Source organism: Scaptodrosophila lebanonensis, unplaced genomic scaffold (assembly GCF_003285725.1).
Source record: "Scaptodrosophila lebanonensis strain 11010-0011.00,11010-0021.00 unplaced genomic scaffold, SlebRS2 tig00000043-arrow-pilon, whole genome shotgun sequence".
In the NCBI taxonomy this organism is placed as follows: Eukaryota; Metazoa; Arthropoda; class Insecta; order Diptera; family Drosophilidae; genus Scaptodrosophila; species Scaptodrosophila lebanonensis.
Genome location: NW_022060545.1, coordinates 2619655 through 2639581, shown reverse-complemented (window position 1 = coordinate 2639581; position 19927 = coordinate 2619655). Strand labels below are relative to the sequence as shown.

Sequence of the window (19927 nt, the reverse complement as noted above, 5' to 3'; positions counted from 1 at the left end):
AGCAGGTAAAACCAAAACCGAATGATTTGTATATACCATGCCGTTAAGCAAGAAACGGATATTAAATAAAAAACTTAAAGAACTAAATATTTAGATTTTGTTTTGGATATTTTAGTCCAAAAAATAAATATTTCAAAACTTTTTGATCATCAACAGGCATAAATTAATAAACTTTTTTGTAACCTGTGCTGTGTCTATTTTTACAAAATGCTAGTTTTGTAATCAACTTCATAACTATCGTAACAAAAGCTTATCTTTTTATATATTTTTTTCCTTCTGTCCTTTTGAGTTACTTTAAGTTTACATTGATGTCCCTTGACAAAACAGCTAACCTAATGGAAGATTTGATTGGTTATTGCACGCACAACTTTGGTAAAACCATAATTTTTTGCCTTTTTAATAACTATTTAATTACTACTAATGGCAGGGGTCAAAATTTTACAACGGCATTCTATTTTAATTTTAAAAAATTTATATATTTTCCAGCACTTTATTTTATGTTGGAAGCGTTGCCAGAATATTATCTACAAAATGTAAACAAAGTATTGCCATAAAACAGTTGTTCAGCGTTTGACAGTTTTCATTTGCTTAAATTTACACGCGGTAGGTAGTTGCAAAGCATTATTTCATTATATAAAATGAGCTACAAGAATTATTTGTAGTGCAAGTATATATTTTAGTGCATTCACTAAGTGCTGGTTTAAAAAGGATAACATCAAAAATAAGTGTGCAACAACAAAAATATCTCGTCAGCTGTGCATCTGGAGTGCGAATTACACTCGACCACAAAACAAGCAAGTGCCACGGAATTTAATGTTTGCATCAATCTCAGATAAAGTTAAACATTTACGAGTGTTTTCGAATAGTTCATCTTATTTGACCAATAAACAAAACACTCTGTCACTTCCAATCGGAACGTGCATGCAGCTAAGTTTCAAACCCAAAACATAACTTGTGTTGCACACTGTCGCCACTGGATGATGCCTACGTGACTCATGAACAGTTATCAATGGCGCAACATACAACAGCCGCCGTCGCGGTAATAAAAGTTCAGTGACCAATTTCATTGCAACAGCAACCCTTGAACTGAAACGTACGTCAGCTACAGGAAAAATTTGAAATTTTGTTTTCGAGTGACAGTAAAACTAATAACAATAATTATCAGTGCACACAGTACACGTGCTGTTTTTGTTCAATTGGCTTGTGGCTGCCACTTGATCGGGAAAGCGATTAAAGAAATTTGTAATACGAGTGAATGTATTGTATGTAATCTGACAAATACATACATACATACATAGGTGATTGATTGTGTGACTAACAAAGACAAAAGAATCAACAATTTAAATATAGCTACATTGAAGCTCGTTATCGTTGCGTTCGTTGTTTGCAGTATATTGTAAATACAATATTTGGTTAACTTCGGTCAAGCAGCGCAAACAAGCGCTACAAAAGCAACAAACAACTGAGGCGTAACGTCTCGGAAACCATTTGAACCTTGGCGCGTTTCGAAAGTTGCACTAAACGCTATTCTAAAGTGAAGGTAAGTAAAAATGAGTCATTTAGCTAACGATTCTTTGTGCTAAATAATTAAATTGATGCAACGTATATATGTATGTATGAATATATGTACATATGTACATATATGTTCATACGACCAGCTGTCTGGCAATATTTGAATACGTAATTCGCAATCTTATTGCGAGTCATTCAGTTAGGGGCTTAACAGCACCCGATCGCTTAAAATATTACATCGTTCAAATTTTAAAAGAAAAAACAGGTCCTTGGCTTTACCTCTGGCTTGCATGCATTCAGTCACGTAGGCCGGTCATTACCCGCCCTACATCGATGCGCACGAATTTTGTTTGTATTCAAACTTTTGTTTATTTTATTTATTTATATTTATTTAATTTTGAAACGATTAGGTGTTTTTTGGGGCTATTTAAACCAGGGCGAATAGTCAATAAATATCAGTTCTCATTGTTAATTTTCAGCACCAATTATTTTCATCATGTTGGACCTGATCCAACCAAATGAGCAGTTGCCCAGCTCCATGGACACCAGCAGCGATGTGGTCGTGGTTCGTGCCAGGCCCAAGAAGGTGTTTAAGCCCAAGGCACGCATCAATCGCATACCTCAGGAGCTGCTAGACGATCCCTTGCTGCAACAGGCTATAAATCGCCTACCGTCCAACTACAATTTCGAGCTACACAAGACCATCTGGCGCATTCGGGAAACAAAGGCCAAGCGAGTGGCACTACAGCTTCCAGAGGGATTGCTTATGTACGCCATGGTTATTAGCGACATCATCGAGCGCTTCACGAGCGCCGACACCGTAATTATGGGCGATGTGACCTACGGGGCTTGTTGTGTGGACGACTACACGGCCAAAGCGCTAGGCGCGGATCTGCTTGTGCATTACGGCCATAGCTGCCTTATACCAGTAGACCAGACGTGCGGCATCAAGGTGTTGTACATATTTGTCGACATCAAAATTGACCCACTGCATTTTCTGGACTCGGTGAAGTTGAATTTTAAACCGGAAGTGGGTCAAATAGCACTGGTTAGCACCATTCAATTCGTAACGACTCTACAGGCGGCAGCAACGGAACTGAAAGCTGTCGGATATGACGTGATAGTGCCACAGGCGAAACCCCTCAGTCCAGGTGAAATACTTGGATGCACTTCCCCACAATTGCCAGAATCGACACAAATGATCATTTATCTGGGCGACGGGCGTTTTCATCTCGAATCGGCCATGATTGCTAATCCGCAACTAAAGGTAAATGCAATTCCAATTAAACATTCAACCAAATATAAAATAGAAATATATAACAATATAAAAAGTCAATTACAAGATTGAACTGCATTCCAAAACAATCAATTAAAAAAAAAAAACGCTGGACAATTTTTAGAATATGAATATATGTATATTACTTTAGTTTTGTTTTCATATATTTAAAATAAATTATCGTTTAATTCATAAAATAGTTCGGGCTAAAGCATAGTCAAAAATTAATCTAAAATGCTTTCAAAAACAAACAAGTAACCAAACTGATGAACATTTACTAATATAAATATGTATAAATTGGATTTAATTATTATGATTGAACCCTTTTGTTCATTGCAGGCCTACAAATATGATCCATATGAAAAGAAATTCACCGTGGAACGTTATGATCATGTGGCTATGCAAGAGATGCGCTACTCGGCAGTGCAGCGCGCTAAGCAGGCCAAACGAATTGGCATCATATTGGGTACGTTGGGCCGGCAGGGTAGTGCACGAGTTCATAAATTTCTTGGGCGGCGTCTGCATGCCAAGGGCATCGAGACGACAACCATACTGCTCTCGGAGATTTTCCCACAGAAGCTTGCTCTGTTCACCGACATCGATGCTTTTGTGCAGATCGCGTGTCCTCGATTATCCATCGACTGGGGCTCGGCCTTTACACAGCCGCTGCTAAATCCTTACGAGTTGTCTGTAGTTTTGGGCGATGTCGAATGGACGCCACACAATGCCTCACCCCGAGCCAATGCATATCCTATGGACTTTTATGCCACCGGCAGCCTGGGCCCCTGGACGCCCAATTTCAAGCCGCCTGCCTTGGGCGAATGCGAGAACAGACCCTCAGCCGATTGCTGCGGCCGCTGCACGCGTGCAGAACTTGAAAAAGATGACACTGGAAAGGCTGCAGCTCTGGCCGATTTGCTGGACTTTAAGAAAGGCTAAACTGAACTGGTAGCCACTAAGGATTGATCCTTTGTGCTACTGCGTTATCCCCTGAAGCGTTACTTAACAGTTTACGTGATTTAGTTTAACAAAAGAAATGCTTACTAATTTTAGTTAGTACAAATTTTTTTAAGTTAAGATATTTTATAGTTTCTCAATTTTTGTGTTCATCAAGTTTCTTCTAAGTAATGTGTACCATATAGTTTGTTTTTAGATTTCTTTTCTAATGTGATGCAACTATTTTGCGAAGCGCAATGAACAAGTTTTGCCAAGCTTATAAACATTATATCATACAACTTATTTAATACAATATTAAACAAATATGCATAATTAAAAAACGTGGTTCTCAGTTGGGCTCACTAGCATTGGTGTATGACGTTCAAGTCATTTATTGTGATAGTCTTTAACAGGTTTGACAATTTTTTAATATTATGTGGTCATTTGGTTTATGTGAATATGTGTACCCCCAATGGATGTTATTTGTCCTAAACCTCTACGGCAAAGTCGTAGTCAGTCCAGGATGTAATGAAATAAATAACGATTTCAGCTTTTAAATTTCAATTCAAATTTTTATTGCAAAAATAAATAATTATTGCCTAGATTATATACAATTTAGCTAAATAAATTGACTATGTATATACAATTGAGTTAGGTGATTGGCTATGTACAATTCAACTATTAACTTAATTTAAAACCTGTACAATGAATAAAATTTACTATTACTATTTTGCTGGCACTACAAGCGGTATTATGATACAGTTAAATGAGCCTTTGGTCCATTTAGAGTCGAAACAGCGCCAACGAGCCAGTTTTACGGGTAGAAGATATTCGGCAACAAAGATGCCCATCTATCCTCATCCTTGCGAGAGTCCATTCGGAGTGATGTGAACAGATACAGCGCTTCGCTTGTAGTGCAGGTCGATTTCAAGCTGAGTTCCTTTTTATACATCGAGGGTCCGCGAGTAGAAGGTAGAAGCCGATTATAGAATTTTACACATTTTCCAAATCATGTTGACCTTCGGAAAATTTTCACGAAGCGAAAATTCCACGAAGATAATCAACAAGACGTCGGGTACGCGTACCTGCGGTTCCACATTCGGATATAGCATTCAAAAAATTAGCAAACCCGAAGAAATTTGAGTTCTACCTAAGATGTTGTGGAATGTCAGTTTTAAGACGTGCAAGAAAAAATATGTACGAATTTATTGGAAACAATACTAGTCCAATATCAATATGATTCATTTTTCTTGTGAACAAAAGAGGTTTTATTATTCATTTCTCACCTCTCAATACTTTCTTTATTTATCACTTCAGTCCTAGTTTTATATTTAAAAAAAATTAAAAATTAAAAATTAAATGCTATATTCAGTTGGATGATTTATTAATTTGTCGCAGTTTCTTTATGGTTTGAAGATTTGCCCTATAAAGCACCACCGGATTCTTTAAAGCAGGTTTGATGACCTTAATTTAAAATTGAAGGGTTGATTAAGTAGGTTATTTGATCAACGTAATCTTACTTTACAAACCTTGACAATTTTGGGAACTTTTCCGGTTTGTTCCAGTATTTGCCTCAAACTTTTGACTTCCCGTAGAAGGTTTTCGCGCTCGTCTTTCAAAAAGAACACCTCTCGTCTGAGCGCGCTTCTGTTAAAAAAGTCATAACTTACAAATAAATGTGGCTCAGTCTTTAGTTGGACGAACTTACACTTCGTTTTCCAAATGTCGGACATATGTATCACCTATATTGTCATCGGCTTTGGCATTATAGTTGATATTTAAACATGGATCAGAGGGATCAAGTATTTCTATATTCAAGTTCTCATATGTGTGGTCATTATTTATAAGATCATATTCTGACGATATTCTGTCTGACTGTTTGTTATCTGCTTCCAAATAATCGTCGTCATCAGTTGGTTTGAACATATCTTCTTGGACATTGGCATGCTTGCTGATCATAGAAGCTGGATCACAATAAATGTTTTCTGATAACTCTGTGGAGTTGTCTGAATTGCCGATACGACTGGCAGGTGTCCTATTTGTTTGGTTTTTGTGTCGTTGCGATTGCTTACCAGTTCTCCTGATAGTGGGATACGAACCGGGCTTAAGTTTGGTTGGATTTATGCGGGTAAAACCTGTAAAAGCGAGCAATGTGAACTTAAAGTGTTTTTGAGGATTAGCGTGAAGACATACCGAGCTCGTATTTTAAATTACGTTCAAAATCTTCAGCTCTAAAGTGTTCCTGGCAAATGCATGCTGTCGAAGTGTTTATGACGTCCTCGCGCATACAGAAATCGATCCATTTTTGCAAGTGAGGCCCATTTTTAGGAAAGTGAAAGAAGCGCCAATTCTTCTTGTTAGAACAACGGTTGCTGTTGCCACAATTGCTAACGGCACAACGCATTTTAAAATATCGCCAATATATACATATGTATGTTTACATAAAATGTAAACAAAGCATCAACCAGTAAGAAGAGGAATACTGTATCGGCTATCGATAACGCGGTGTTAGACAATGTTCAGCTGCCATCATTTGTTTTAATGAAAATATGTAAAAGTAAATAAATCCGTATTTACGTATGTACATACTTATGAACTCTTCAGATTCAATTCTTTTTTATTTAATATTTACTCGTGAAACAAAAATCAATGTTTTATACGATGAAAAAGTTTTTATAGCATATAAATTAAATGCATTTATGATTAGATCCGTTATTTAAGTCTAACTTAATGGTAGTACTGCTTTTTTGTTTTATCTATAAAATAATTGACTTACAATCTTTAGTCTTTAGTTTTTATAGCATACAAATTAAATGCATTTATGATTAGATCCGTTATTTAAATCTAACTTAATGGTAGTACTGCTTTTTTGTTTTATCTATAAAATTTATTTTTAAGTAATTTTTCTATCCTAAGACTGTAATTTTTCACTAAAACAAATTAAAATTGTATTTATTTGTTTTACAGGAATTTTTTGATGCGCTTGCTTTTTGTCTTTAGTGGAAACTGAGCACAAAGTGAAATTCTCTTTTCAGCTATCTGGCAATACTACAAGTACACTTTTATGCAGTCAGCTGTTAGACGCCAACCTGTTAATCCCATTAATTTATAAATAAATACTTAATATGCTGAAAAGTAGTAATTTAAATAGGTAATAAATATAATGTTAAGCGTGTTCAAATGTAAAAAATATCTTTTTCAACAGCGTTATTAACGAACTTGGCCCAGAGGCTTCCGCCGAAAAAAACGTACTGCAAAGTGGAGCAAATGAAAGCAACAACAACACAGAGCACGCTTTGTCCACCGACGCTGCTGGGAACAGTCTAGCTGCCTTACAATTGTCAACTGGAATGTTGCAAATTGCTGAGCCGCCGTTGGTTAAGGCGCGGGCCCAACTCAAGGAGTTAATGTATGTTTTACTTGAGTGTAATTATATTATTTGATTACTCATACGCGCTTTCTAAACAGTTTTAAGCAAAATAAGATCTATATTGACTTGTCGAAGGAGAAATACAAGCTGGATTGCACTGAAGTTGCCAAGTTGAACGAAATGGTAAATATAGCTGCGAAATTAATGTAGTCATGTTATAAATTGATCAATTATAAATCATTACTATTGATAGAAAAGAGGGAAATTATCATATGTTTCTTCTAGAACATAGAAATCAGCGCCTTTTAAAAATAAACCAAACTGTCTCTTTTTCCTAAAAGATTTATGTTCATACATATATGGCTAGCTACATATGTATGTTCTCCTGATATACATTTCAATTTATATCCATATGCGTCAAGTAGCTGCTCAGAAAGCGTGGCATCCTCTTTTAATTTCATTTCACCGTCCCCTACGCCTAAATTAGCTTTTAGAGCCTTCGGTAAATTGTCTTATTTGAGAAACCTAGTGGAGGGCTGTGTTTATAATCGTTAAAATGACTTCATATACATATGTTATTAAAATAGCTACTGCTGAAAAAGTGATTTCGGTTGTTCGGAGCTCGAAGGGGCGGGCTGTATTTTCCATTCAAATTCATCTTAAAAATTTACATTCATAAATAACATGATTGAAGCAACAACTTATACCCCTAGAGCTTCGTTTATTTAAGAGTATTGGGTTAACGACGTTATTATTGTTTTCCTCTCCTAATAAGAGAGAGCGAACCACATGAGAAATTGGAAGAACGAATAGACAAATGAAACGTCCATGAACTACATTTTCTGGTATTATTATAACTCTTGAAAAGCAGACGTTTATGATGTAGCCTTATCGAAAGAATTCTATCTTATACTCAAATTAAGTCACGTCGTGTCTACGTTTTAAAACGTAATGCTAACCAAGCAGCTAACATTTTGTGCAATCTCTGACCATAAATATTAAAGTCGGTCGTATCACTTCTCAACAAAGTTGCTAGGTCATAAAATAGAGGCATGTGCATGTATGTTTGCATGTTTTATACTTTACTAAATGTCAGATTATCTGCAGATGAACGATGTGAAGATCTACAAGGAGAAGCTAATTAGAATCAGAAAGGAAATGCAAAACATTTATCAACGCACAAAGGTTTTAAAGGTAATAAACAGAAACTTTATTGTTGCGTCGAACTGTAAAAATTATTAATAATAGCATACGTTTGCACCATTTAACTTTATTGTTGGTTCTGTTGCGATTATAGAAACGGGCTGCTAACGTGGCCACAACCAAGCAACGCGAGTATCAGCGCAAACTTGAGAAGCAACAGCACGAGGAGTCGCTTATCGCCAGCCAGACCCACTAGACGCTCGAGGCGTACCGGGTAGATATTTAAACACATAGCTATTTAAGTTTAAAAAAATATATAAGTATGTTATTCAAGTTTAAGAAGCGCATATGCATTTGTAATTACTCGACTAAAGTACTTTGGTAACAGGCATTAAACGCATTATTCTAAAACTACATAAAACTAAATTCATGTGTACAGAGAGTTAAAAATATAGACATATACATAGATATCCAAATTACTACAGAGATTATTAATAAGTGGAAAACGTCAGGATTAAGTCCCATGCATTGTAACTTACAAACAGTATAACAAGGATGCTTAAATTGTGAAAGCCTAGCCTACAACATGCCAAAGTATTTAAATATTGAAGGGATTACATATATTTGCATTAGCTAAAATAATAAACAATAATGTTAAACATTCACAGCGCCCCAAGAGCAGTATTTTCTTAGATCGCCTGTTTGAATTTGTTATGCATTCGATCTATCCACTGCACCGTAGGGTATACAATTTAGAATTTTTCACCTATATCAATAATTGATTCAGTTCAATCAATGCTCGTACTTATGTATAGTATGTATGGATGCAATAGCATGCGTTTTTCTTTTTGTTTTATCTAAATCTAAGTGTGTTACTAACAATAAGAGGTAAATAATACTTAATTAAAGCACGTATACAATACAAATATGATTATAACTAATAGTTAAACAATATTAAAATGTTCAACATGCAGCAGCGACAGCTTCTAAGCTGGTAAAAGTTGATAATTGTAGAACAACAGATGTGTGCGGTCTTGTTCGTTGTGGTTGTGATTGCAGTTGTGGTTCTTGATTTTCTTGCTGGGTGGTTCAAACGTCTTAGCTAACAATACTATACTCCTGTTCATTCAGCATGTGCATAGCATCTGTCGGTGCAAAATATTTGACAGTGCCTAAAAATATTCAGGAACATCGATTAGAAATATTCTAAAATAAGTAGTAACAGCAGATTATATAAAAAAGTTTGAAACAATACATTTATATTGGTTAAATATATATATGTATATATATCATAGATATTTAAGGTTGCTCTGGTTTATATTTTATAAATATCAGAGAAGGGAAGAATTCTTATTTCATTCTTTGTCATCAAATAATTTGGTTTTATTCACTTCATAATTTCAACTTATAGGAATGTTCAAAGGGTCGCTTAACTAAAAAATATATCAGAAAGAGGTAGAGTTGCAGGCACATTCATTATAAACGTTAACGATTTCAATCTACAATCTGACAATTACCAATTTACACACCTTCATAGGGTTTCTACATATTGCCCCACGTAACACAATTTCGGGATTGATAAGAATTTCATTCTTTTCTTATGTTCAGGCAGTAACTGTTAATTTAGATAGGAAAAGCTAGACGCAATTAACTTGTCGTAAAACAGACCTCAATGGTCTCCGAGTATAACAATAAATTTGTTTTCCTGAAAATATGTTCTTTTTCAATTTTTTTGCTTTCAGTATTAATATGTATGTTATGTGTCAACAATAGATTATTGCCTCCTATAAGAATAAGTAACATATTTAAATATTAAATCTCTGTTGTAGACAAGATTACAAATTACTATTTTTCATGATTCTCTTCATTATTATTTAGAAATTTGAACGTAAGAAGAGTACCATAGAGAACAAGTCTTCTTTTCTGTAATAAAATAAATGCATAGTTTTATTGTTACTTTTAAAGGAATCTGCACCTTCAATATGACTTGATGGCTGGGATATATGTATGTGTAGGTATATGAAAAAATCTTCTTTGTTTGATAGCGAGTCCTACAATTACTTGAATATTGTAGAAAAATCAGTTTACATATCTATATGTATGTATTTATGTTTCGACTTATGCCCACAAATCGCAATTTCTATTCGTATTTGTACCATTAGAACACCCCATGTAAGCACCAAGTACGGCATGCTATAAGAACATTTTCATAGAGTGCCGGACATCAGCTTAAATCTACGTCGCTAAATTCTTCATTTGTCTTATTGCTAGTGGGATTTGCAGTGTACGTTGCGTTGGGATGTGCATCTGAGGCGACCTTACCATTTTCCGCCGTGCCATTACGTTGCAGACACATCTGCACAAGGACATGCACGATAAATGCAATAAAGGCGGCTACACCAAAGATCTCGAAAGTGACGCGAGCACTGAAGGCCTCGAAGAGCAGACCAGCAATCAAACTGCCCATGGAGACACCGACACCCTCAAAGATGGCGCCCACCAAACTCTGCAAATGGAGATAACAGGACAATTAGTATATATGACAGATTATTAATAATAAAAACTCTACGATTAAGAAGGCAATATGTGTGTAACTCACCTGCATGGTGGCTTCAGTTCCTGGCGGTGCCACAATACTTGCATAGGAAGCCATAGTTGCGTAAAAGAGACCGAAAGTGATACCGTTGAGGAGCTCGATGGGAAGAATGTACCAAGGATTTTGCAACATGGAGTACAAAAGTAGGCGCACGCCGAAGCCAAGGAGCACCAGGCTCATGGCCTTGACATGGCCAATGCGCTTTAGAATCCATCCGGATAGAAAGAAGAAGGGAAGCTCTCCGCCAAAGCACTGAATGCCCATTACAAGGCCTTCTAGAGTTTTAACGGAGTTTTCGCAGCCCTCGTACAGCTTGTCTAGCTCCTCCAAATAGATGAAAAGGAAATTCCAAATAAGCGCTGTGCACAAACCAATGGCCACGCACCAGAGGAAGAAAACGACGCAACGCACAGAAAGGAACATTTGTCCCACATCCTTCACAATATTGTTTGAAAGATGCGTTTGCGTGTGCTGTATATTGAAGAAAGAAAATAAAAAGAGCGTGAAGACCTGCATGTGACTAAAGCAACAACATACCTTTAGTTTTGTAGAGGCCAGCATGTCAAAGCCCAGAACGATTAACGTTATCCAGAAGACAACAGTGTAGTCCTTCGTAACCTGGCCCCCAGACATCTTGTCGACGAGCACCCCGGCCAAAACAGCGAACAGTCCCCAACCCAGAGAGCCACACAGGCGCTGTTTCCCATAGAGGTGATGGCGATCGCCCAGTATGCCAAAACAAATTGCATCCCCAATGCTGACAACGACCGCCATGCCAATCCAACTAATGATCATCAAGCTGAAGAAGAACCAGAATTGCGGCAGACCCAGCGCACTGCGGGTGTTGATCACAGCGCTCTCCGATAGCTGATCCGTGAGAAAGTCTTCGTGGCAGTTCATGCTGCACTGGGCTTTAAAATACTGCTTGTCGCTTGGACAAAAGAGGGTCATATTCTTTCCATCGATCGAGCCCTGATCTTGCGGCACTAAAAAGTTGAGGCACGTGGTGCTATTCTGTTGTGTCTCTACAATATCGTTTGCATTGATAAATGCATTAAAGTCCAGCTGCGGATTGCTCCGATTAGCTTCGCAATTTTCCAAAGAGTTATTAAGCCAGTTCTGGCACACTATGTCCCACATATATGGCTCTGCCTGGCAATGCATTTCACAACCGAGCGTTCGATTGCCAAAGTGTGACTCGAGATTCTTTTCCACACAATCGCCGTACGGCGAACAGTACTGAACATTCGAAACACCGTTGTGGCAGTGAAATTCTACCATTGGCATTGGTTTCTCAAGTGCCGGCACAAACATGATCATAAAGAAAGCCAAGCCAGTGAGTAATTGGCCACCGAGGAAAAGTGTTCGATGGCGCTGAAACCTAATAAAATCAAAACATAGTATGTATATATATATATATATATATATATATATATATATATATATATATATATATATATATATATATATATATATATATATATATATATATATATTAATTATATGGGTAGTTATAATAAATGTTTAAAACAAATGTTATAATAAATGTTTTAATCTTTGAATGTTTTATATGCATTCGAAGAATTAAAATTAATTAAATAGCCTGTCGATTTCGTTCCTAGAATTGGCAAATACTCTTCGAAACTGGCATGTAACAATTAATGGCCCTAATGGCCTCTAAACACTCGACCAGAGAAAAAGAAATCTAAACATAGGAGAGCATGATATGAAGTTTTTGGTTTTAATAACAACAAAATTAATGGATTTTTTTAATGGTAGTGAATCCTAAATTTATTTCAAAAGTCCGGTTTGTGAGCAGTTGAGCTAAAACTAGCACGATCAATACGTTTTATAAAAGTTTAATGTTTATTGAGACTTTATATAGATTTTGTGTCTTACCGATCTGCAATATATCCAAATAACGGCTTCGCAAGCATACCAATAACGGGTAAAATTGTATACATCGTGCCCACAACAAGCGATGAGTAGCCCAGTTGACGAGCAAGCGTTGGCATAAAGGGCACAACGGGTGCAGTGCCTAGAGGATAAATAAATAGAGTTAAACAATATTGATTAGAAAACGTTGTGGACGTAAATAGTTCAGTACTATGTGGATTATAACAAAGGGTCAAAACCTGTTCAAAGATTATGCGGGATAGCAGTGTAGTCTAGTCCATGATTATATATGCACACAAACAGAAATATCATCGCATTCATTTACACATATACATATGTATAGGCATATGCATGTAGGTGGGTGGTATCTGCCTGATAAGCAAAGCATGCATGAGTATACTAAATAGTACGGCATGCAAATAGCCCAGCTTCGGGAATGAGATAGTTTTCTAAAGTTGAAAGATGTGCTTAACAACCTTTAGTATGTGCAGGTACTGTACTATACGTTCTTTTCCATTAAGATACATATGTTCATATGTACTATTTATACATACATATAAATATATGTACATAGACATTGGTATTTCGTTTATTTTGGTGAAGTGAATGTATGTATTCTTTTCAGATGTTAAACTGACGATAAGAGAGTAGATCTGAAAAGTTTGATAATGTTTTGTATATGATGGAAAATCACAAGTAAAAAGCGCAACTATTTGTAAAGGAATTTTGCCGTACCTTATATCAGATACATAAACACACCTATAAGGAACTTTACTTTATTTAATTTATATTCTAAGCAGTAGCAGTTACCAGATACATTAACATTCTACACAATAGACACGAAACACGTGCGTCCATCTTTCCCTCTTGCCATGCAATTGTGTCGTCATTGGCAGATGTATATGTATGTACATACATACGTATTAGTAATGACTATAATCACCGTATAATTACGAGTCGGATGTTCTTGTGTGTATTGTTTTATTTTATTTATTGTTTTATCGGCAATCGCACTTACCGGCATTAAAGAGAAAGTAATGCGCCTTCATAGGCAACAATTCCTTATCGATCTTGGCCTTCATGTTGATATTAATTGATTTCACAGTCTACAGCACGCACAGTTCAAAGTTTATATCAGTTCAAGCCACCTATTAGGACATAAAGCGGTATTCGTCGACAGAATCAATTTAAGCATGAATTTTCAAATGGCTGAAAATACCAGCGCGCGAGAAAAGAATAGCAACTCATGCACATTCCACTTCTTAACACGACGGAGCTTAGAATCCTTCGCGAAGAGATAAAAATGCACTTGCAAGCATAAAATATCACACTTATTATTAATGTGCAATCAAATGCATGTGATTACGCGCGCGTGTGTGTTTGTGGCGATCACATTTCACGAATGCCAATCAGAACTTGAGTATATCGTTAGCACGGCCCTGCTATAAGACGCTGATTTTTACAATTTTAATCAATGCTAATATTGGTATTTGCCAAAATTCACTATTAATTTGATCTCTTATTTACATTGAAAGCGATGCGTAAAGCAATAATGTTATATTGTTTTATCCGGACCTAGTGCTATGAACGACCTTTCGGCAAGAAACGCATTGTTAAACTGACTACACTTTTTAAGGGAGCTGCATGTGCTTTTCGTTCTTGAGGCTGTAAATTTGCTTTAGCCGCTTAATTGCCAGCTGTGTCATCATTTCTACACACTCTGCTTATCGCCAATTATAATAAATGTACTGCTTATTCGGTAATTAGTTCATATAATCTGAATAAAAGCATCGCAACTAAATCAGCTGTTCGAACAGTTGAAAGCCCACCGAGTCTGGTAGCACTGTCGAATTGTTTATGTTTTCACAAGCGCAATTGGCAACTTCTCACCGTGAGTGTTGTAGAACGACTAAAAACGTATATGAACGAAACATTTAATTTAATCGTAAATCCAAATATGAATTACAATGAATAAGCCAATTTTGTACGTATCTATGGAGTAGAATGTTTTAATGCTGCTGATTTCAGTCAACCACATACATATGTACATATTAAGCAACTTAATTTGACAATGACACTATTCTTAATGCGTAAGTTAACTATAATCATCAGCTTCAATCGTATATGTGGCTATAATGTTGTTGATAAACATGTATATAGTTTTCCCTCTCCTGCGGCGTCATTTGGGCAATCAGTTTATCATCGAGTTCATCCAAAGGATGGGGTCGCCCTGCTACAAGCACAGTTGGTACGTCATCATCATCCTCCTCTGATTCAGAGTTTATATAGTTGACGTTAGCTATTTGAAAGACAAGATTAAATAATATTTTAGTACAGGGCTTCAAATAAGATTGACAGTGACTTACGTATCTTTGTGTTGTCAATGTCCTTTTCATCGTCACTTGAATCACTAGAATTAGCGTTTGACGATCCCATTCGCATTCCTTTCAGATGAGCTTCCCGTTGCCCAGGCTGTTTTTCATGCTGCAGAAGTACCGACATGATATCTTCGTTCTCCTTTTTGTTTCGATGACCAGAAGAACTTGATGTTTGCGCTGCATCATGGTTTGATCCTACATCACCCAACTCTGAGTCAGTTATCACAGTGCTCTCCGTCATCCAAATGGGTCGCGACTTGCGCTCCACAACTGTGTCGGGCATATCATCTCCACCGATGGTGACATCGACTCGTGTTTCTTCAACGGCGAAACCTTGGTTTCTCGTCGCTTCGCCTGACCACTGCATGCCATCAGGGCGTATGGCGTTTGGCTTGGTAATACCACGAATTGTGTCAATGTCCACAGGTTCTGGTTCAAGCACTTCTGGTGCCAGCTTGATGCCCTCGACTTCGCGCAGTAGATCGTATAATGGCTGCAGCTGCTCGTTGAAGTGTGCTAACATAAGACGCGAATCTTTTTTGGGCATCGCAGCACTATCCTCGTCCACATGGCTTCCACAGTAGGTGCAACGAAATTCCAGTGTGGCTGGATCGAACAGTTGATCCGCTTCGAGGTCGGTGAAAGTTTTTGAGCACGTCGAGCACTTAAAGCTGGCACGACTTGTCGCATCCCGTTCTTCCGTTTCCATTCGTTTTCGCATCAGATCTAGTTTGTACTTGACGACATTTACAAATGTTTTGTAGTTTATAAAATAGTAGTTAACTTTCTGAGCTTTGCCATCCGGTCCCGTTTCCATTTTAAGGCGTATTTGTATAAATTTGTCAGTACGTAAGGTTGTAATGCGTGCGCGCAGCTGCTTCTTTTCGAAACGCAAAAGTTCGGCAATGTCGTCCTCTTTCATGCACGGGTTCCGCACCAGCATATCAATGATAAGAGCATCCTCCTGAGTATAGAAGCCGCGCACGACCAAGCGTGCGAGCTGTTTGAGGCTGCTAGGCACCTCAGTGACGTAGCGTACCTCGGTGGTGGATGGCGCATTTGATTGCGCGGCTGAGGTGGACGACATTATGTATTAAATACGATGAGTTCACTAAAAATATTGCTTATTGTAATAACTGTGCGTCATTAAAATCACGTTATGGCACCTGCTTTCTACAAAAATAAGCGCGCGATTTGGCTAAGCGCAAACGGTTATTTGCTTATGCCGCGATCGTGAGTATCCCAACACTTCTTCATTTGTTGTTACTTGGAAATGTCCGTAGGATGCGTTTTTGTACTTTTATTAATATTGCACTTTTTTCCGCCAATGTGTTTATTTTAGGGATGGAAGCCTTCAACGCTGGTGTCGATGTATCGGTACAATTATCGATGAGTTATCGTTAAGTGTTGATAATTGCCAAAGTCATATCACAAAAAAGTTAAAACGGTTTCAACGAAATTGAAATGTATGGTCATTTAATGGGACTTAATGTTTTAATTTAATTAATTTTTATGAAACTAATATTATTCATGTGCATGAACATATAACACTAAATAAACCAAAGAACGTATTTTTGGCATTAAATTAAATGAACTTGAAAACAATAAGTCAGCATTGCCTTCTTGAACTAAAGAATGGGACAAAGTTGTTCTACATATACACGTTCAACTTAATTAGATCCCTCCAAAATAAAACGGATCAAAATTGAAGAATGCATAATTATTTACAGCATAAAAACAATTCTACACATTTGATAAGTATTATTACTATCAATGAATAAAGCTTTAGTACCCGTTCTTTTGGAAGCCAATTGGATTACGATAGAGAGTGCCATTGGGGTTTGCGGTTTCGTTTACCTTGGCGATTGTTTATCCCGGAGAGCGACGACAACAACTGAACTGCGCAGTCGTAGGGAGTGGGAAATACAAAATAGTCGAAATAAAATGAAACAAACAGGGTTCTTCATAGTAAAGTATGAACTTCTGTTTTTCACAAGACTAAGCATTTTTAAAGGATTGGGTCCACGTATAATATGGTGCTTGTAAGTTAGAATTTATAAATGTTGGTAGAAAAGTATTCAATCAAATATCTAACGTTCCTGCAGAACCACCTGCTCGATTCTCTTGGGCTACGCCTCTGGAAAAAGCTTTTGTTTGCCAAGAGAAAGCATATCACGAGGACTGCGCGCGCAGACTGCGCTTTCGCTCTGACTCGCTCACCTGCTCTCTTGTGCATACCCCCATAGTACCGTTAGTGATTTAGAAATTCAGGCATCCGTCTCAATGCCTGCAGTTCTGAGTCGTGCGCGCTTACGTTCGGTTTTCCAATTTTCCGTTCACATTTTTACGGCGTCACATTTTTCACCAAACAGTAAAAACGTGCAAATAGTTTTTTGTGATTTTTTCATTCAATTTCAATTTTCGCTACAAATATTTGGCGTCGCCGGCGGTATAGGATTGTGTGTGTGTGTTTCGTGTTTGCGGAAGAACAACTTTTACCAGCGGTCACATTTTTTGTGCCTCGTGGTTGCGTGGTGGTTGTGAGATACAAACGTAAAAAAAACACGAAATGCTGAAGCGTATGCAATAATAAAGAAATAGAAAACAATAATAAAAGAAAATCGCGGCGCCGACACGTATATATGTACCTGTGTACATACGAACGTCATATGTAAAATTGATTTTTATTTCGTGAGCAAATAAAAAACAAAACAAACGGATACCTTAAAATCGCTTTGAATATTATACAACAAATAAGTGCTTTTTTGTCGGATCTATATATAATTTTTGCCAGAAGGTGCGTTTAAGCTTTTGTACTTATATACAATCAAATGCTGTCTGCTGTGTGTCAGTCTGTCAATCAGCCAGGCAGTCAGTTATTCACACACACACACACACACACACACACACACACACACACACACACACACACACACACACACACACACACACACACACACACACACACACACACACACACACACACACACACACACACACACACACACACACACACACACACACACACACACACACACACACACACACACACACACACACACACACACACATACACATTTCCATTCAGTCAACGTTCGCAGAAACGCACTTAATTATTCCCCAATCACCAATTGGGATAATTTTGTCACTAATTTGTCTAAATTTACTTAAATTTTCTTTTTTCGTTTTTTTTTTTGAGTGTTCTTTCTGCACGTGATTCTGTGGCTTTTTTGGGCCTTGTGTTTGCGCCGCCAGTGATGTTCATCCACCCACACGTGCCACCATTTTTTATTTGAGTTTCACTCGGTACCCAACCCCTGTGGGCCCCCTTGGCCCAAAACACTGTAAGCGGTGCTGCCAGGGTTGGTTACTCGTGATGTCATTTCAACAACATCTACATAATAATAATGGATTTTAGACATTCTGTCGCGACGCGCCACGGCCTATGTACTCGTATGTGTCTAAATGCATAAATACTTGTATGTGTGCTTGAGTGAGCCCTTTGGGTCAATTTCCGCTTTAATACCTGCCAGCTGTAGCTGTGTGCGTGTGTATTTGGGTGTGTGTTTTGTTCATTAGAAAAGAGCATTTTAATGGTCTTGCATCTGGTCTCGGCATTGCACTTCTGAGGAACGTCCAAGTCTTTTCTAGGTATTTGCGTGTGCCTCTAAACTGACGTTGTATATAGAAACAACAATAAATAGCACATTGTCGGACATAAATCAGGTCAAAGTTGCACAGTATGACCCAGATATGTGTGTAGATATGAAGGACTCAACACTAAAGCCCAGCTACCATGTCTTGCACGATGAACTACTGTGATTGGGTCCAAATGGATGTACAACATCAACTTTCCAATACAATTTTATTCTAAATTGAACAAAACAAATCATTTTATTTCTGAGATATTTTTTGGAATATTATTTGATTCAACTTTTTTGAAATTATATAAAATTAACCTTTTCCGAACTTTTAAACATGTGTTATCTATCAAAGACTAATGAACTTCCTAGATAGAATTTTCGGTCTACTTAGACATCAATCCATTTCATGACCCTCACACTTTCATGCCATTCAAAAAATGTGACAAATGTGAAAGAATAAATAATTCTCTTTTTACAAAATCGGTAAAGAATATATCTGTTCTTTTTCTTTAGTTAAGCTAAAGAGGAGTTTCCCTATCTTTATACATTATAGCATCTTGATCCAAAACTAACACTCGTAATTAGATTTTGAAGTTGATCACAATGGAATGAAATATGTTTGCTGTGATGTTGAAAAAAGTATTTACTGTGTTTTTTCTCTGTGTGATTACCTTCACCGAGAAAGTCGAACAACACCATATGTTTCCGAGAGAACATGTTTTCCTTTATTGATTTTTATTTGCATGTTACTTAGGCAGTTAATCTTAGATCAACCTAATACTCATACTCTTCTATTACTGCTGAATATACTTGTATATAAGTAAGTACATTCTTATGTATGTATGTACTTTGTATGTTCTATGTATATGTACACTACGCCACGAGCTATGCTTCAACTTTTCAGCTTCTTACCTTCGTGTAGAAGGGCAGAAAGAAAATTCAAACTTTCAAATTTTCAGCAGGAGTAGGTGTGGTGGGCGTAACAAAGTATAGGCATAACAAAATAAAGTCTTTCAATATGTTGGCTGTTGGCCTAGTCTATTTATAATAAGGCAGCTAGCTTGTTTATAGGTTCTAGGCATAATATGCTTCAAACTATTTGTAAAACACAAAAAACATTTACATGTACAATTGACTATTAAAATTATAACTTTTGCGTACATCTGCTTATAATTC

General features: G+C 37.0%; 6 protein-coding genes across 7 annotated transcripts in view; 3 read left to right on the top strand and 3 right to left on the bottom strand.

Annotated features, from left to right (window-relative positions):
* Positions 1 to 583: 583 nt before the first annotated feature.
* Positions 584 to 4023, top strand: LOC115622718 (2-(3-amino-3-carboxypropyl)histidine synthase subunit 1). The gene is made up of 3 exons (XM_030516758.1): positions 584 to 1540; positions 1992 to 2779; positions 3128 to 4023. Exons 2-3 carry the CDS (start codon positions 2009 to 2011, stop codon positions 3725 to 3727), a joined length of 1371 nt encoding a protein of 456 aa, XP_030372618.1. The 5' UTR covers positions 584 to 1540; positions 1992 to 2008; the 3' UTR covers positions 3728 to 4023.
* A 1025-nt stretch (positions 4024 to 5048) lies between these two features.
* Positions 5049 to 6128, bottom strand: LOC115623029. The gene is made up of 4 exons (XM_030517208.1): positions 5918 to 6128; positions 5433 to 5859; positions 5254 to 5371; positions 5049 to 5188 (listed from the first exon to the last, which is right to left on the bottom strand). Exons 1-4 carry the CDS (start codon positions 6126 to 6128, stop codon positions 5093 to 5095), a joined length of 852 nt encoding a protein of 283 aa, XP_030373068.1. The 3' UTR covers positions 5049 to 5092.
* Positions 6129 to 6799: 671 nt separating this feature from the next.
* Positions 6800 to 8663, top strand: LOC115622655 (biogenesis of lysosome-related organelles complex 1 subunit 6). Its single transcript, XM_030516665.1, has 5 exons — positions 6800 to 6875; positions 6930 to 7133; positions 7193 to 7277; positions 8202 to 8288; positions 8392 to 8663. Exons 1-5 carry the CDS (start codon positions 6850 to 6852, stop codon positions 8491 to 8493), a joined length of 504 nt encoding a protein of 167 aa, XP_030372525.1. The 5' UTR covers positions 6800 to 6849; the 3' UTR covers positions 8494 to 8663.
* LOC115622654 (major facilitator superfamily domain-containing protein 6) lies at positions 8535 to 14472 on the bottom strand. 2 transcript variants are annotated; one of them, XM_030516664.1, is made up of 6 exons: positions 13748 to 14472; positions 12733 to 12871; positions 11371 to 12214; positions 10837 to 11304; positions 10560 to 10743; positions 8535 to 9409 (listed from the first exon to the last, which is right to left on the bottom strand). In XM_030516664.1, exons 1-6 carry the CDS (start codon positions 13809 to 13811, stop codon positions 9336 to 9338), a joined length of 1773 nt encoding a protein of 590 aa, XP_030372524.1. In that variant the 5' UTR covers positions 13812 to 14472; the 3' UTR covers positions 8535 to 9335. The 2 variants fall into 2 exon arrangements, with proteins under 2 accessions (XP_030372524.1, XP_030372523.1); XM_030516663.1 differs by lacking the exon at positions 8535 to 9409 and having other exon boundaries at positions 10157 to 10743.
* A 340-nt stretch (positions 14473 to 14812) lies between these two features.
* Positions 14813 to 16416, bottom strand: LOC115622745 (general transcription factor IIE subunit 1). The gene is made up of 3 exons (XM_030516793.1): positions 16274 to 16416; positions 15096 to 16218; positions 14813 to 15028 (listed from the first exon to the last, which is right to left on the bottom strand). Exons 2-3 carry the CDS (start codon positions 16192 to 16194, stop codon positions 14844 to 14846), a joined length of 1284 nt encoding a protein of 427 aa, XP_030372653.1. The 5' UTR covers positions 16195 to 16218; positions 16274 to 16416; the 3' UTR covers positions 14813 to 14843.
* A 1095-nt stretch (positions 16417 to 17511) lies between these two features.
* Positions 17512 to 19927, top strand: part of LOC115622223 (F-box/LRR-repeat protein 16) — a 45682-nt gene continuing 43266 nt past the window's right edge. The window contains exon 1 of the mRNA XM_030516120.1: positions 17512 to 17904. The gene's annotated coding sequence lies outside the window, so the exon portion shown is untranslated. The remainder of the gene's footprint in view (positions 17905 to 19927) is intronic.

Bases quoted from the DNA above. Each gene is read 5' to 3' on its own strand.
- LOC115622718 (XM_030516758.1), top strand. From the start codon at position 2,009: ATGTTGGACCTGATCCAACCAAATGAGCAGTTGCCCAGCTCCATGGAC. The intron at 2,780-3,127 runs GTAAATGCAATT...TGTTCATTGCAG, and splicing joins TTGCTAATCCGCAACTAAAG to GCCTACAAATATGATCCATA.
- LOC115623029 (XM_030517208.1), bottom strand. From the start codon at position 6,128: ATGCGTTGTGCCGTTAGCAATTGTGGCAACAGCAACCGTTGTTCTAAC. The intron at 5,372-5,432 runs GTAAGTTCGTCC...CTTTTTTAACAG, and splicing joins CGACATTTGGAAAACGAAGT to AAGCGCGCTCAGACGAGAGG. The intron at 5,189-5,253 runs GTTTGTAAAGTA...TTTTAAATTAAG, and splicing joins AAGTTCCCAAAATTGTCAAG to GTCATCAAACCTGCTTTAAA.
- LOC115622655 (XM_030516665.1), top strand. From the start codon at position 6,850: ATGCTGAAAAGTAGTAATTTAAATAG. The intron at 6,876-6,929 runs GTAATAAATATA...CTTTTTCAACAG, and splicing joins AAAAGTAGTAATTTAAATAG to CGTTATTAACGAACTTGGCC. The intron at 7,278-8,201 runs GTAAATATAGCT...GATTATCTGCAG, and splicing joins TTGCCAAGTTGAACGAAATG to ATGAACGATGTGAAGATCTA.
- LOC115622654 (XM_030516663.1), bottom strand. From the start codon at position 13,811: ATGAAGGCCAAGATCGATAAGGAATTGTTGCCTATGAAGGCGCATTAC. The intron at 12,872-13,747 runs GTAAGTGCGATT...TTTATCCTCTAG, and splicing joins TTACTTTCTCTTTAATGCCG to GCACTGCACCCGTTGTGCCC. The intron at 12,215-12,732 runs GTAAGACACAAA...TGATTTTATTAG, and splicing joins TTTGGATATATTGCAGATCG to GTTTCAGCGCCATCGAACAC.
- LOC115622745 (XM_030516793.1), bottom strand. From the start codon at position 16,194: ATGTCGTCCACCTCAGCCGCGCAATCAAATGCGCCATCCACCACCGAG. The intron at 15,029-15,095 runs GTAAGTCACTGT...TCTTTCAAATAG, and splicing joins CATTGACAACACAAAGATAC to CTAACGTCAACTATATAAAC.